Here is a 13,539-nt window from a genome sequence, read left to right as displayed (position 1 = left end):
AGGCAGGAAGTACCTGATGAAAGGGAAGTTGTTGTGTTTATTTCTTCAAAATATATGGATATTTTAGGTGTGAGGGTAAAGATCCTGGATATTTGTATTGCCAATGAGTCCTTGCATCTCTTTGTGAGGGGAAACTAAAGTTCTCCCCTTGCAGTCCCATCAGCAGTCTTCAGCTTGGACCTAGAGGTATAACACCTAAGACATGTGTTGCATTTCCTCCACTGCTTCTTTTTTTCCAAAATGTTCACCAGAATCCAGGGTGCACATGCTAGACATGTACTGCAAGGAGGATGAGGAGACTTCACAAAACTGGACTATGATTTTCTGAAATGATTGCACTTCACCTCAGTTTATCCCCACCTCAAACTTGTATCCTGCACCCCCTGCACCAGGATAGCCTTGGAGTACAATCAGCAGTGCCTCAGCCCATGCCCCAGTGTGGTACCCTGGGCTTCCCTCACAGAGGCATGGTTTTCCTCTAAGACCACATTTTGTTTGAGGCCCATCCTCAAAGTTGCTGCCTTCGTGAGCTGCGTTGGTTGTGCTGAGGAAGATTATTTTAGGAGCTGTAGAAGACCCACTGCTTACACAACTATTTTGTGTGTAAATATAATAGTAGAGTGATGCTCCCACTTGAGCGTGCCTTGTCATTGGCATAATGAAAGTTTTCTAGCTGCCAGCACTCTTGAGCACCTGTAGGCTGGCTATATGTAGATTTTCAGTGTTTCTTTTTTCTGATTTAGGTTGATTTATGCTTGTTGGTTTTCTGTTTCTCCTGCGTGCTGATGTATGTCCGGAGATAGCTCAGGGATGCCACTTGCTCGGTTTCTCGGCTGTTTCAAAGACCTGGAAAGGCCCAGAGTGGCCTTGGGCAGCCCGCGCTTCAACGGATGAGGAGAGACTTCTGATCTTGTTTCGGTCTCAGTGTTTATTAATAGTTTATCTAAAAGATTTTCTTTCAGCCCAACAGAGGTCTGCACAGCAAGTCAGCCATGGGCACACTCCCCAGCCTCTGGGGCGGTCACTTATCTTTATACCCAAAGTTACGTGTACAATATTTATGATTTTTCTCCAATACCTTCTACTCTTATTAACCGGTGCACTTCTAGTAAAGACCAATCCCAAAGTGCCACCATCACCACAGAAGATGGAGGCCAAGAAGAAGAAGAAGAAGGACAGGACACGCCCCAATTCCTCCATCTTACTTCTCTAGACCCCCCTGTACAGAAATCCTAAACCCTGTGTTCTACACCTTAATTAACTTATCCCTTCACCATTCACCCCAGTGAAATCCTCCCAGTCCTCATACAGGTGTCATCTCCTGTGTAGGATCAAAATCCTGCCACCAGACACTTCTGGCAACATTCCAGGACTGCTGAGCCCCCCAAGGGTGGTCTCGGTCACTCTGCACCTCAGTCCTGAGGTGCTGAGATCCCACAGCTATACACAATCAGGTTTCCCCTTCCCAGCTGTCTGACTGGGGGCTCATTCCTGTGTCCCTCTCCAGCCCAGTTTCAGCCTGGCTTGGGCAGTGTGCAGGCAGCCCTTGTGTGGCTGGGCAAAGCCAGGTCATGGTATTGAACCTCAAGACCTGTGGGAGTGAATTTTGCAGCACCCTGAGGAAAGGCAGACCTACCCAGCAGGGCCAGGTTGGGTTTCTCTCTGCATCACGTAGGTGCCTGAGGCAGTGGAAGAAGAGGCAGGTGAGAATGAGAAGGGAGGTCAGGGGGACCAGGACCCCCAGTGCAATGGCAATGGCCGATGCCATGCTGCTGTCTGGACCTGTGGGGAAAGTAACAAGTACTCAGTTTGTGCATGAAGTAAAAAAAACAACCTGAAACCCATTTCAAGCATCCCTTGGCCATTTCCTGGGGTGAAATGAGATGGACAAGAGCACTGGGAGCACATTCCAGCATGATGCACAGAAGTGGCATTGTCAGCACCTGTGCTTGGTCTGATGTTAGGATCAGGCATGTACAACCCAGCCCCTCTGAGCTACCCAACACTGACATGTTTCGGTTTGTCACATTACGTGACAGGGAACCCTGTCACAAATAGTCCTTCACAGAGACAGGGAGGTTGGGGTACATCATGGTGGGTAAGAGGACCTGAGAAGCAGTAAGTAAGACATTATGTGCCATTGGTCAGGGCATCTGGATGTTTCATGGCACCTCCTCCATCCCTCCCAAGCCCAACCACAGCTGCTCTTCCAGGTGCCTTTCCCACCTTCCAACCCTCTGAGGAGTTTTCTGATTCTACCCCAGGAGGTGCTTCCCAATTTCTGCCCTACCCCAGAGCAGGAGCAGAGTTACATACTGACCCTGCTCCAGGCTGTCTGTGGGCAGCACCAGGGTCACATTTAGAAAAGGATGTTGGATCATGCAGGTGATGGGGTACTCCCGAAGGATTTTGGAGTGGGTATGGGTAAAATTGCTGATGACAGTCACGGTCTGGTTGCTGAACTTTATGTGGTACTCCTTTGGTTTCTGCTGCAGTATGCTGGGGAGGTGCCAGGTTATTTTTGGAGCTGGTTTCCCTGTTGCTGAGCAGCTCATCCCCACCATTTTCTCAGAATCCTCAGCTTTGTCTGGACTGGATATAAGTTTAGTTTCCACTCTGGGGTCTGAGATGGCTGTAAAGAACAAAGTGATAAAGTCCATTAGTTTCTGCCTATGTTTGAGCAAAGAGCATCTGTATTTACAGTTATCTTGGAGGAAAAGCTTACTATCTAATCTTAGCTCCCCCTTCCCAAAGCCCCAGCAGTGACAGATGAATATGAAGGTGATCAGACAGTAGTCTGGAAGTGAAGAGCTGGACAACAGAAAGGGCAAAAGGGTAGAAGCATCATGTTTCAGTTCTGTTACTAGCAGCGGCCACCCAGCTGAAAAGTGGTGATTATGGCTGAGTTAAAAGCAGAAGGCGGTGAACTGCGAAGTCATATGTCATGTCCTTTTCTCTTTGAAAGAGCTGAACTGCTTAAATGAGTTAGAATTATTTTCCTTTAAAATTACCTGCAGGATTAGTTTTGCCGCTGTTTAGCATTTTTGCTGTTGAGGTGTGTAGAGTTGCAAATCAAAGGACTAAATGGATCTATTTATGCAAGACAGTAATAGTGAATTTGTATGTGGTTACACCATGGGATTTCATGGTTTGTGCTTTGTCGGTTTCAATGTTTTTCTCTTTTCTGATTTAAGCTGATTTATTTTAGGTTGATTTATGTTTGTCGGTTTTCTGTTTCTCCCGGCTGGCTGATGTATGTCCGGAGATAGCTCAGGGATGCTACTTGCTCGGTTTCTCGGCTGTTTCAAAGACCTGGAAAGGCCCAGAATGGCCTTGGGCAGCCCGGCGCTTCAAAGGACGAGGAGAAACTTCTGATCTTGTTTCGGTCTCGGTGTTTATTAATTGTTTATCTAAAAGATTTTCTTTCAGCCCGACAGAGGTCTGCACAGCAAGTCAGCCATGGGCACACTCCCCAGCCTCCGGGGCGGTCACCTATCTTTATACTCGAAGTTACGTGTACAATATTTACAATTTTTCTCCAATACCTTCTATTCTTATTAACCGGTGCACTTCTAGTAAAGACCAATCCCAAAGTGCCACCATCACCACAGAAGATGGAGGCCAAGAAGAAGAAGAAGAAGGACAGGACACGCCCCAATTCCTCCATCTTACTTCTCTAGACCCCCCTGTACAGAAATCCTAAACCCTGTGTTCTACACCTTAATTAACTTATCCCTTCACCATTCACCCCAGTGAAATCCTCCCAGTCCTCATACAGGTGTCATCTCCTGTGTAGGATCAAAATCCTGCCACCAGACACTTCTGGCAACATTCCAGGACTCCTGAGCCCCCCAAGGGTGGTCTCAGTCTCTCTGCACCACAGTCCTGAGGTGCTGAGATCCCACATCTCCCCCTTCTGTTTGCACCAGGAAAGCTTCTTTTGCTATCTGATTCATAGCGTGTTTTAAACATGCAAATATTCATGGGATAACAAGTATGAGGACTAGTAGAATTATTAAAACATAGAACTCTACCCTTAAAATTCCTCTCCAAATGGGAGAGATGTCAAAGAACTCTACCCTTAAAATTCCTCTCCAAATGGGAGAGATGTCAAAGAATTCTACCATACATTTTGCTTTTGCTGACTAATAGGTATATTACCCCCATTGCTTACTGCAATGAATGAAAGAATGATGCAGATAAGCATCATGAAACTCATGGCTTCGCTTCTATGTGAAATCATTGTTCGCTTTTCATTCAGGACTTTAACAGAGAATTCCCCCAAAGTCCTTAGTTTCTTTTTATTTCTCTTCCGAGTTGTCTTGTGCAGTCTGAGTCTCGACTCCTGTCTGAGTACTCGTCTCTTTGTTTCTTGGATCTTGTTTCTCGGATCCGCGTTTTCATGTTCTCGCACTCGAAATGGTTTCACGTGTCGTACCGACACCCACGTCAGATCTCGATCTGCGGAGACACAAGCGAAAGCCTTGCCCCCCACTAGGTGGCGCTGTCACCGGCCTCCCCAGGTCGGACGACAGCATGGGCTCGACTGCCCCTCGTCCTGTCAACTGCCGTGTTCGTGATCTCGTTTGAGACCGTGTCTGCCTGGCTTTTAATTCAGCTGGAAATGGAGCTTGAACACCAGAACGTCTCCCTTGAAGGGAAGGGACTGGGACTCCGAGGGTTTTCATCCAGAGGTACCAAGTCTGAAGAGGATGTGGAGCCGCTGGGACAGGAACCCGAGCACGGCCCCTCCTCGCCCGAGACGTCATGGGCCCGCCCCCGCCCGCGCTCTACTCTCTGCGCATGCGTGCTCTCCGAGCCTCTCCCCGTCTCTCCTGGGCTGACGTCACTCTCTCCCTTGTTCCACCTCCCAGGTCTCCTCCCTTGGTCTGCCCCTGACTCTGTCTCTTGTGTCCATTCCTCCCGCCGGTGTGTACGGCCCGCCCCCCGCCGGCACCCGGGCCCGCCCCGCCCCGCAATTCGAGCCGAATTTGTCCGCGGGTTTTTGCGAGTTCTGCCCGCCGCGCGCGTCTCTGGGACGGCCGCCACCCCCCGGCGCTGTGCTGACAAAAGCCACACCGGGACTCGTGTCTCCCGGTATCTCTTCTCCCACGCTCCCCGCCGGCTCCGCCGCTGGCGCACCGTGCCCCCGCGAGGAAGCGTTCCCCCCCCCCGATCCCTTCTCTCCCCCCTGCACCCCCCCCCTCCGATCCTGACTCCCCTGTACTCTCCGGAGTTTCAGGACGCTTTAGGAGTTTCCTGGGGTTTCTGGGTTTTGGGACCGGGGCTTTAATATTTTTTCCTGCTCTCTTTTCTCGAGAGCCCTTTCCCCCTGGCTTCTTAAGGCCAGAAATAATTTAATTTTTTTTTTTTTTCTTTGGAGCCTTGCTCCCCCACCCTTCTGCTGAGGGTGCAGCAACTTTTCGTTGCTCTCCCAGTCTTTTCGACTGAACCGATATGCTTTTCCAGCATTACCCTTGCCGGCAAGAGCAGCTTTAACGCTGTCTCATCTTTTTTTTTTTTTTTCATTAAGAAATATCAGTGCCTATTGATTTCCTGCCAAAACCCCACTTCGAATAGCAGGCATGTTTTGGCAAGTGGGTAATTAAGCCTTGCCCACAACAATAGCTGTTTTAATTCTTTCTTTGGGATCCCTTCTGTGTGTGCTTGAGCCACGCCTTGTAAGGCGGACAAAATTTCCCGTTGTTGTTGGGAGAGTGTGCAATTATGTTCTTATATTTTGACCTTCTCACCGAATCTGTCGTCAGAGCTGTCCGAAGGCTCCCGTCTCTGTCCAGCAGGTCACAGGAGAAGAATCCAGAGGCGCCTTCCGGTTCCGATCCGGGCTGCTCTGCTACGAACTGTCTTCGGTAGAAGCTGAGAGATGTAATTCTCAGTGACTGCTGTTTTTTGCAGACTCTTCTGGCTGGTTTTTTTTTCCTTCTTCTTTTTCTTTTTTCTTCAGGCTTCTCTCCTCAGGAGCTATCAGTGCTCTCCTGAGAACTCGTCCTAGATTGGAGCTGCCCTCTTTGCTCTTCAGCTCTTGAGCTTCAGCTCTTCAGGGCTGATCCCCCACCGAAAGCGTTGGTGGGGAGTAGCCCACGCAGTGAACGCCACTTGTAGATTTTCAATGTTTTTCTCTTTTCTGATTTAAGCTGATTTATTTTAGGTTGATTTATGTTTGTCGGTTTTCTGTTTCTCCCGGCTGGCTGATGTATGTCCGGAGATAGCTCAGGGATGCCACTTGCTCGGTTTCTCGGCTGTTTCAAAGACCTGGAAAGGCCCAGAGTGGTCTTGGGCAGCCCGGCGCTTCAAAGGACGAGGAGAAACTTCTGATCTTGTTTCGGTCTCGGTGTTTATTAATTGTTTATCTAAAAGATTTTCTTTCAGCCCGACAGAGGTCTGCACAGCAAGTCAGCCATGGGCACACTCCCCAGCCTCCGGGGCGGTCACCTATCTTTATACTCGAAGTTACGTGTACAATATTTACAATTTTTCTCCAATACCTTCTGTTCTTATTAACCGGTGCACTTCTAGTAAAGACCAATCCCAAAGTGCCACCATCACCACAGAAGATGGAGGCCAAGAAGAAGAAGAAGAAGGACAGGACACGCCCCAATTCCTCCATCTTACTTCTCTAGACCCCCCTGTACAGAAATCCTAAACCCTGTGTTCTACACCTTAATTAACTTATCCCTTCACCATTCACCCCAGTGAAATCCTCCCAGTCCTCATACAGGTGTCATCTCCTGTGTAGGATCAAAGTCCTGCCACCAGACACTTCTGGCAACATTCCAGGACTCCTGAGCCCCCCAAGGGTGGTCTCAGTCTCTCTGCACCTCAGTCCTGAGGTGCTGAGATCCCACAGTGCTTGTTTAACTTTGTTTCCTCTTGTAAATGGGTTTTCGGTGCATCATAGTATCCCTCGAAACTATCATGAAAGATCGCTTCTTTCAACACTCTCACTCCAGAGATTTGTGGATGCTGTCACATTTAATTTTAGTCTGGAAGAAGGATGAACTACAGGCATCATTCATGCTTAATCACTCACATGAAGCCTACTTGTTGATCCCTATTTATACAAACTGTATTTGCAAGAAATAGATAAAGGGGAGAAGTTCTGGAAGTTGGTTTCAACCTGGATAGAACTCCAGATGAGATCTGAGCACATAAGCCGTGTCCCATGTGAAAAATCACCTATTTATCCCTTGGCATAAAATCATGCCATAATTTAGGTCAGAAGAGACTTCAGGAGAATGTCTAGTTCAAGCCTCTGCTCAGTTTGATAAGGTCAGTTTGCACAGGCACAATATCTCTAAAGGTGTGTAATTTGGGAGTGCAATCCATGGGTTTCTGCCTGGCAGCTCACCAGCCTGCCTTCTTCTTCAGTGCATGTGCTGAGGAAATAGGGTCTACTTCTAGGTCTTGGTTTCTGAAAATATTGCTTTTTTTAAGCATTTAAGTTCAATGGCAATTCTAGTTTCAATCAAGTCTGAATTACCATGAATGCCTTCTGTTTAAAAAAGTATCCACTGCTGTAATTAGTAGAACTCCATGTGTATATTACTACTTACATAAGAAAAATAACAGTGTTAAGTGCAATATTTATGGTAAAATTAATTTTTATCCCAACACTGGAACATACCTCTATCATTTAGCAATTCTGCTTTTAAATGAGCAAACAAAAGATCTTTTAATTCTTCTTAGGAAAAACAACGATTTTTGCTTTTGAGAGGTAAACAAAGATTTGCCTGTGAGGGGTAGCAGACACTGCAAAAAGGGGAAAAAGAACACGCCAGATGTGTAATGGCACCTATAAGCTCCTGGTACAATTCCAGATGCACCTCGAAAGGTTGTCTGTCTCTTCCAAGCCATAACTCCCAGAGGGTGGAAGCAAGACTTTGTATACCAATTTTGTTGCTTTTTGTTTGTTGTTTAATTTTTTTACAAGCCTGACCTTATTTACTTACTATGGCTGTGTGAGCATAGAAAAAATAAACTTGTATTTCTCACTTTTTGCATCAACCATAGACAAAAACTCAACACCCACAGAGTTGCTGAAACCTCTGACAAAAAAAGGAAAGTGTTTAGGGGGATTTCAGTTGGGACATCTCAAAATCTCCCAGATATGAAAAGACTAGTGTTGCAAACAATTTATGTTTCGTTTAGAAAATTATCTCTGAACTTCTTTCACTCACGAGATGCATAAAATTAACACATCCACCCACAGCATTAACTTCAAATATTAGGTTTCAAAATTCACAAGCAATCACATGGAGAAGTCACAGATGTTGCCACAGATGATGAGAAAAACTTGTCAGTGTCTTGCCAGAAACACATGCACTCTGCACCTGCTCTTCTTCTGACTAAGCAGTTCTGTCTCTTCTCACAGTGGACCCCAATGAATGATCCTGCAGGGCTGAGCTTCTCTCTAGCAAATGTCTGTAATAGATGCACTGTCAAAACATGTAAGTGCTTGCTTTTGCAGGAAAGTCCTGCTGTGCTGTTTGCTAGTATGTGCTGGCTGTTCATGTTTGATGCATACAGTTAACTGCTTCTTTTGCCTTTCATCAAAATATTTGTTTCCAGTGAAAAAGTCTTCACCTGAGATGTTGTGTGCCAGTACTTGCTTTAGTCTTTCTTGCAGATCAGTATTGCAGATGTTCCCAAATTTGAGCTCTGTCAGCATTCCCAAATATCTGAAAATGGCTTAATCTGTAATAGCTTTCTGTAATTAGAGGGAATTAGGCACTGCTAAGCCTTTAAACATAAAAAGCATATAATGACCTGATTCATTATATGTTTTTTATGTTTAAAGGCTTAGCAGTGCTGTTACAGAAAATGATAACAGATTGTAGGAATCACAATATGCCTCGTGATGACAGAAAGCTTTTTGAAACCATATGAGTGTTCACGAGCAGTACTGTGCCTTGGTTTCCCTGTCTCAGAAATTGCGATGGCATTTTTCCAGCTGGGCTCAAGGCTTCCAGACAAATGTTGCCGTCTACAGTGAAGGCAGGCAGTCTCCAGAGTCAGCACAGCAAATGTCCAGGGAATTTTGTGGCTCAGCAAGTCTTGCCCATCCTCATGTGGCACATCCCCCTCTCTCCAATTTCTGCCTCTCATAGTCCCCTCTCCCTCAATCCTTATTCTGGATTTCATTCTCATTCTCTTTGACAATGAAGTTTGGCAAATATTTCCAAAGTAAAATGAAGGGGGAATGCAGCAGACTGCTCAAAAGAGACCCACTAAGCTTGCTTGAAACTATTCTGTTCTGAAATGGATTTTGCTACAGGGTAGGACATTTCTGCTTCTTCCTGAGTTTGCTCTTTTCAGCCAGGCAGGTCTGATATCCTTCCAGTCATACTTGTTTCTGTTTTTACAGTGTTGTAGCCAGTTCTTATGTGGTTTCACTTCCCCTCATTGTGAGGTGATGGTGCCCATCCCGTCCCGTCCCAAAACAGCTGTGTTAGCTAAGGCTGCAGTAATCAGACAATTACCAGCTTGTAAATTCCCTGTTAGTCCCCTCTTGAGGGCAAAGACATCGCAGTGTTTAATTTTCAACTGGTGAAAATTAAACTTACCCTGCCCTGAACCTCTGAGCCTTGGGAGATTCCTGCTAGCTTCACTTTTCCCTCATGGGGCAACTTCTGGGCTTGTTCAGACAAGTTGTTCCCATCATGAGGATTTGGGGTGTAACGAGCAAGATTATGGCTTTTAAGTAGTATCATATAAATTGGCTTCAATGAGACAATCATATATGAACTAAAACCTGCTTTCAAAGTGCCAAATGTTTAGTTTGTTCATGGTGACTCTCCAGGGCTGGTTTGATACAGCACATTACAGGAAGGCTATCATGACTTTGGTGAGGCAGCCTCTAGCAGTCGCCTATGAGAGAACTTAAATCCTTCTCAGTTGATGCATTTTCATCTGAGGCAGGAGAAAAACATCCCTTTTCTTTTTTTAGAATTAGTGCTCTCGTGAAGGATGAACCATAGCCTCACAGCTGGTGAGTTTGGGAGGGAATTCCCCCACTTGGATAGAAAAAAAACCAAACCAAAACCCAAACCCAAAAGAAATCTCTGTGTTTATGTGATTAAAAAGAATGAGATCCCTCTGCATATCAGGCACAGGGCCTGCAAGGCCTCCCTGGCATTCAGAAGCCTAAGATAAGAAATGCCTAGTCATGATGACTGGACCTAAGAAGCCCCTCTTCTGCCTTCGGACTCTAGTTATCTCTCTTTAAGACTATAGGTCATGTTCACCTCGATCCTTACCATTGGACAATTTCCACAACTCCTAAACCCTATATAAACACCCTCATCTGCCCAGCTCAGCAGTAGAGCTGTCACTGAGACCCTTTGCAGAAGCTGCCAAAAAAGACATCTCTGTGTAACCTCACACAGCACTTCTCCTCTCTTTCCCTGCATCTGCCAAAGGCACTTAGCAAGGAAAAGAGCTGAAAATCATTAGTGAGCTGAGAATCTCTAAAGAGCTGATCTCATTTAAGACCTGAGCTTGCTAAGATTTCCTGCAGCCCTGGAGCCTGCCTGAGGGGCCCAGACAGGTTGTGCTTAACTGGACTTCTCTGTTTGGGACACCTAAAAATGGCAGCTATTTTTGGGGAGACCCCGAAAACCCCACAGCCACCTCATACCTCTGCAAGGCACTTCCATGTTTTTCCTGTAGTCTATAATCAGTGCTTACCCTCTGAATGACTCAGAACTGGCTTTCTTTAGGAACTTTCCTCTTCATATATGAAATACCGCATGAATTTCTCCTCATTTCTCTTTTCTGCCCTAGTTTTCCCAAAACATGGGAAAAAGAACTTTAGTTCCAGGCTTGGTTTTCCCTTGTATTTTTCACCACCACCTCCTTTCCCCTCTAGGTTAGGAGCTTTCTTTCTCCACACAGAGGACTCCAGAGACATGTGTGTGGACATATGTGTCCATGTCTTTGTCAGCAGAAGGTACTAGGGGGGTCATATCAGCAGTGACAGGGCACAGACACTGATACTCTTCAGATGGGATATGATCTTTGGCCAGTTTCCCCACAGCAGTCTCATCTCTGAGAAAGCTAGGAGTCAACTGGGTGTCCTCAGAGCATGTTTAATGTCTCAGCTCTCTCAGCTGGACAAAACCCAGCAGCTTTCCTCAAAAGATAAGCAGCTTGTTACTCTTAGTTCTTTTGAGTTCATCTATTAGTCTTTATTTCAGGTTGCACTTGCAAGTTGATGATTTCATATGGAGGTGACAAATATTGCCATCTTGACTCATGATTTTTTTCAACTCTCTTCTTTAAGCTAGTTGATGCTGACATGCTCAAGATATTAATGTGTCAAATCCCATGAGCTGTACAGTATTTTAGCCTTCCTTTTCTTTTTTTTTTTTTTTTAATCCTGTTCCTGACCCCAACCCAACTGCTATTATTTTTACTCTAGCTTCAAAATGAGCTCCCAGCTATTCTGGTCATGCATGTCCCTCTTTGCATTTTGAATACTTTGCAATTTTTTTATAACCAAATGCAGAGCAAGTCAAAATTAGCCTGATTTCCAGGATTAAGAGGTGAGAAGAGCAGTGAAAGGAAGCAGAGGAGCACAGGGTACATGGCTGTGGCCAGGCAGCTGTCAGCACAGCACACGTCTAGGGAAACTTGGAGGAAGTCATGAGTTACATGTCAGTTTTGAATCTTGCTGTTGCTGACTTGAAATGTAAGAAAATTAAAGAACTGTTGAATGCTGATTTACCATCAGAGGTAAAACCAGAGAGGGAGAGAGAGGCAGGGAGAACCATTTTTTCCGCATCAATGTTGCAATGTTAGGCAAGGTTTTTCAAAGGAAAAATGACTTGGTCCTCAGATGAGCACCCGTACACAATTATAGTACCTTACCATAAACCTTGAGACACATCCTGCCAGTGACAGCCCCCGAGGGAAATGTGTTGAAGATGCATTTGTAGCATCCTTCATCTTGGAGGGTGACTCCATCAAGGGAGATGGCTGAGGCTTGTAACTTGCTGTGGGCAAAGCTCACATGGCTTACATAGGCCTTGGCTATTTTTTGGCCATTAATCGTACTGTAAGTTGCTATGTTGTCTTCAGTCCCATCCGTCTCTTTCTGCCATGTCACCTGTATCACATCTTCTTTTGTGACTGACCGGCATGATAAAGTAACATTTCCTCCTGCCTGGACTGACTGGACCTTTCTGTTCATCACCTGCACAGAGGCTGGGGGAGAAGCAGGTGCCATACTCAGCATTTCTCACGCTCTTCTGCAGCCCAACCCCACCAAAGGCCCCCACAGCCCCTCACCCTCATTTCCAAGCAGAGCAACTCCGGAGGATTTCTCTATCCCTCCATCTAGGGAAAAGTTGAAAATGAACTTGAAAGAACTACCCAGAGAGTTTCACTGAACCTGCCACCTCTCACACCTAGCATTTTGCCAGCCTAATATCTGTGCTGCAGAGAGCACTGAGAAAGGCAGTTCTGGTGTTGGGAGCCACTGATTTGTCTGCTAGGACTGCTATCCCATGGGCACCCATGAAGAGATTCCCTAAACTTTTAGCCATGCTGATAAACAGCTGTTGGCCCAATACCACCCTCTTAGCCCTCCTGTGGCATGGGGTGTAGCAAATCAGTAAAAATGCTAAAAATGTTTATGTGTCTCACTATACATACATCATGTATTCACACTTGTCAGAAACTGGTAAGGATCAGAAAAGTAGAAGAAAAAAGCAAGAAGAGTTCTCAGGAAGAACCTGAGGCAAACTACATCTGTCCTCTTATCTCAGCATTGAAGTCATGCTGCTGAGAAACAGCTGCAGAAGAGCATCAAAAATACTGATGGCCTGCAGGGAGAAAACTTGCACAGCAGAAATGACATGGTATTAAAAGTCTCCAGGGAAAAGAAGAAAACAATCAGTCTCCTCTTCCAATTCGTAGACATGCAAAAATTGTTAAGGGTACCAACAAAGTGAAGCTGACAGCTCAGCTCAACAGTTCTTATGGCATAATAGTTTTCAAAGTTTATTTGTGCATGTCAGCATGGGAAGGGAGGTATCAGCAGTAACAGTTGCAGCACTGAGAACATAATTCAATTTACAAGAAAGGGAAATATCTTTGCAGAGAAGGTGAGGCTGTCTGCAGTGTCCAGAAGTGCACTAGGCTGACCTACTCAAGAAGGTGCTCTGAGATTCTGGCTGTGACCATGGCCAGGCAAATCTGCCATCAAAGACCAAGAAGCCAGTTGTCAAGCTGTGCCAGTCACTTTGCTTTCTAGATCTCAGCAGTGCCATAGGCAGACTACAAACCATGATCATGGAAGCTACTTTGAAACTAATTCAGCCTTTTCTACATGATTTTAAAATACAAAACCACTGTAATACATCCATGCTTTTGATGGCCTGAGCAGATACCTAAAAACACAGTCTGCCTGCTTTATAATTTGTCCATTGCAATACCTTTATACATCTCTCTGGAATTTATGGTGCACTGGTGCTAAATTAAGAACTGGATGCTGTCAGTGCAACAGCAGTGACATGC

At 45.7% G+C, this 13,539-nt stretch overlaps 1 protein-coding gene across 1 annotated transcript; it reads right to left on the bottom strand.

Moving 5' to 3' along the window:
• Window positions 1-1,101: 1,101 nt before the first annotated feature.
• Window positions 1,102-12,256, bottom strand: LOC134415099 (OX-2 membrane glycoprotein-like). Its single transcript, XM_063150405.1, has 3 exons — window positions 11,890-12,256; window positions 2,321-2,632; window positions 1,102-1,782 (listed from the first exon to the last, which is right to left on the bottom strand). Exons 1-3 carry the CDS (start codon window positions 12,254-12,256, stop codon window positions 1,451-1,453), a joined length of 1,011 nt encoding a protein of 336 aa, XP_063006475.1. The 3' UTR covers window positions 1,102-1,450.
• Between the last annotated feature and the right edge of the window lie 1,283 nt (window positions 12,257-13,539).

This window comes from Melospiza melodia, chromosome 2 (genome assembly GCF_035770615.1).
Source record: "Melospiza melodia melodia isolate bMelMel2 chromosome 2, bMelMel2.pri, whole genome shotgun sequence".
Classification (NCBI taxonomy): Eukaryota; Metazoa; Chordata; class Aves; order Passeriformes; family Passerellidae; genus Melospiza; species Melospiza melodia.
Note: the sequence above shows the minus strand (reverse complement) of the source record. Positions and strands in the feature narration are given on the sequence as shown.